The following is a 2,858-nucleotide window of genomic DNA, read 5'->3' as shown; positions in this document are numbered from 1 at the left end:
GAAAGGAAGGACTGGAATAACTGACCCCTTTCTAAAAGGTGTTTATGCTCTTTCCATAATTTGGCTATTGCTGAAAGTGCTGCTACAAACATTGGGGTACATGTGCCCCTATGCATGAGCACTACTGTATCCCTCGGGTAAATTCCTAGCAGTGCTATTGCTGGGTCAATGAATAAAGAAGATGTGGTTTATATATATAATGGAATACTACTTGGCAATGAGAAAGAATAAAATCTAGCCATTTGTAGCAACATGGGTGGAACTAGAGGGTATTATGCTAAGTGAAATAAGCCAGGCAGAGAAAGACAGATACCATATATTTTCACTCATATGTGGATCTTGAGAATCCTAACAGAAGACCATGGGGGAGCAGAAGGGGAAAAAAAAGTAACAGAGAGGGAGGGAGGCAAACCATAAGAGACTCTTAAGGACTGAGAACTAAAGGTAGATGGGGGGGTGAGGGAGAGGGGAAAGTGGGTGATGGGCAGAGAGGAGGGCTATCGTGTCATGCATTCTCTTTTTCAAGACACTTGTATGGCACTGCCATTCCTTACTGGGATGGAGCTCAGAGTTAACTGACTATGACTGTTCTTCCTGAATATTTTCATAAAAAAGGGACAGTTTGCTAATTTTAGTGAAGCTCTTATTGTTCATAAATTCTCATAACCTTTCTATTAGGCTAAAGATACTCATGTAAATAGAAAAATAGTAGACTATTTATACATGTCAATGTAAGTTCACTTTTAGGAATATTGACTATATTTTTGAAAAAGAATTAGAACTGTGAGATTAACACTTTTAACAGATTTACAGAGATACAATTCACACATCCTACACTTCACCCATTTCAGGTATGCAATTCAGTGGAGTTTAGTAAATGGACAGAGGTGTGGAGCAATCACCACTTCAAGATTAGCACACTGTCATCACCCCAAGGAGAACCTGTACCCTTAGCACCAGCCCTCTGGTCTCACATTCCCACTGTCCTAGCAACCTCCAATCTATTTTCTGTCTGAACATTTACTTTTCTGGACATCCCATATATAGAGAATCATATAATGAGTAGTCTTTTGTGACTGATCACTTTCTTTTGGGTAATGTTATCAAGATTCATCCATGTAGTAGCATTTCTTTTTATAGCATCTCTTTAACATGTGACTTTTCCATCGCCCCTTCCCGTGACCATATTGCCTGGTGTTTTCTCACTGCTCCCGAGTTGATGAAATCCCAACATAGAGGAAACAGCCACGCACATTAGCCCATGAGGTGATTTGTTTTTGCCTGGTTACAGCAGAGCAACAGCCCACACCATGCAGTTTTTCTCCTTCAAAAGGTCATCATTAAACTGATCAGTTGTTTGTTGGTTGATAGACACTTGTTCATAGAGCACTGGCCATGGGACCGTAAGATGTTAAGATGATCTCAAAGGTGACCTGTGAAGAAAAGTGGTTCTCTACTCACGATTGCAGTGAGTGCCTCCTTACCTTCAGAGAGCACGTTCCTATATAAATCACTCTCTCCTCTTAATGGGACACCTGAGCACTGCACTCCCCATTAGATCATTTCTCTGATATCATCTGAGATATTATGACTGTTACAAGGTTCAAGACTGTATCGTGTCCATCACCTATATAAGAAGACTACATTAACCCTCCTAGGAAACTGGTAATTGTCTCCCAAATGGACAAATGCAGGAATTTTGGTACTCACCATTCTCGTGCATGCAATTCTATGTGACTATTTGTGTTGTATTTTAGGCAGAGTGGTCAATGTGTCTAGCATAATGAGCTTGGTAGCTCTTAAGAACTGCGGCCCAGAACTGCAGCAGAAGTTCAGAAGTGAAACCATCACAGAGGAGGAGCTGGTGGAGCTCATGAACAAGTTTGTAGAAGACGTAAAGAACAGAGTGCACCAAAACGAGGGCTGGCCTGATATGCAAATACTTACATATGGAGTGTCAAAGATGGGTGTCACCGTCCTGTCCAGAATCCATGCCAGGAAACTGAGTGAGCAGAGGAGGGGAGACAGGATCCTCCTGAATGCCTGCTGCCCTGGGTGGGTGAGAACAGCCATGGGTGGACCTACAGCCATTAAAAGCCCAGAAGAAGGAGCAGAGACTCCCGTCTACTTGGCCCTTTTGCCCCCGGATGCCAAGGAGCCTCACGGGGAGTTTGTTATGGAGAAGAAAGTTGAACAATGGCGACCCCCCTCTCAGTTCCCTTCATGGCTCCTGTTATGATACAGTCATGATTTGACCAAACAGATTACACTGTCTACAATGTCCTTATCCACATCAAGTACTCACATTGAATTGGTTACTAATTCTGTGAAGTCTTCTGTGATTTCTTCCATGAGAACAAAAAGTGGAATTAATGACCATAATGAATGAACATCATAGATGAATAAACAATTCTAAGTAGATGTCCACATGTGCAGATTACCCCTTGCCAACCAGCCCAAAAATTAACAAAACCTAAGTTAGGTCAAGAGAAGGGACAATTTAACACAGGGGTTCATAAACATTAGTGAATGAGCCAGATGGTGAATATTTTGCCTTTGCACTTGAATGGCCTCCGTTGGACCTACTCAAATCTGCTGTTTAGCTTGAAAGTCACCATAGATGATATATAGACCCATAAGGGGGTGGGATTTCCCTAGCCAGCATTCTTTATCAGCCTCTACTATGACATTGGCACCCCACCACGGATAGACATCCACAGTGGTCTCGTTAAATATCAAAGTCATTGGAGGAAAAGGCGCTGCAAGGTGTGAAATGGGAGTGGGCACTAGAGGTGCATCCATAAGACAACCTGAGACAAGGGGGAAAAGGGAATATGGATTGGTATCAGTGCATATGA

General features: G+C 42.4%; 1 protein-coding gene across 1 annotated transcript; it reads left to right on the top strand.

Annotated features, from left to right (window-relative positions):
- Positions 1-1,757: 1,757 nt before the first annotated feature.
- LOC121026608 (carbonyl reductase [NADPH] 1-like) lies at positions 1,758-2,421 on the top strand (the record flags this gene model as incomplete). Its single annotated transcript, XM_040469408.1, has 1 exon — positions 1,758-2,421. A coding segment is annotated over one exon (482 nt), but the record flags the coding sequence as incomplete, so codon positions are not given.
- Positions 2,422-2,858: the final 437 nt, after the last annotated feature.

Source organism: Herpailurus yagouaroundi, unplaced genomic scaffold (genome assembly GCF_014898765.1).
Source record: "Herpailurus yagouaroundi ecotype Mexico unplaced genomic scaffold, PumYag 146431, whole genome shotgun sequence".
Lineage (NCBI taxonomy): Eukaryota > Metazoa > Chordata > Mammalia > Carnivora > Felidae > Herpailurus > Herpailurus yagouaroundi.
The sequence above is the reverse complement of the archived record's forward strand: the minus strand, read 5'-3'. Positions and strand labels throughout refer to the sequence as shown.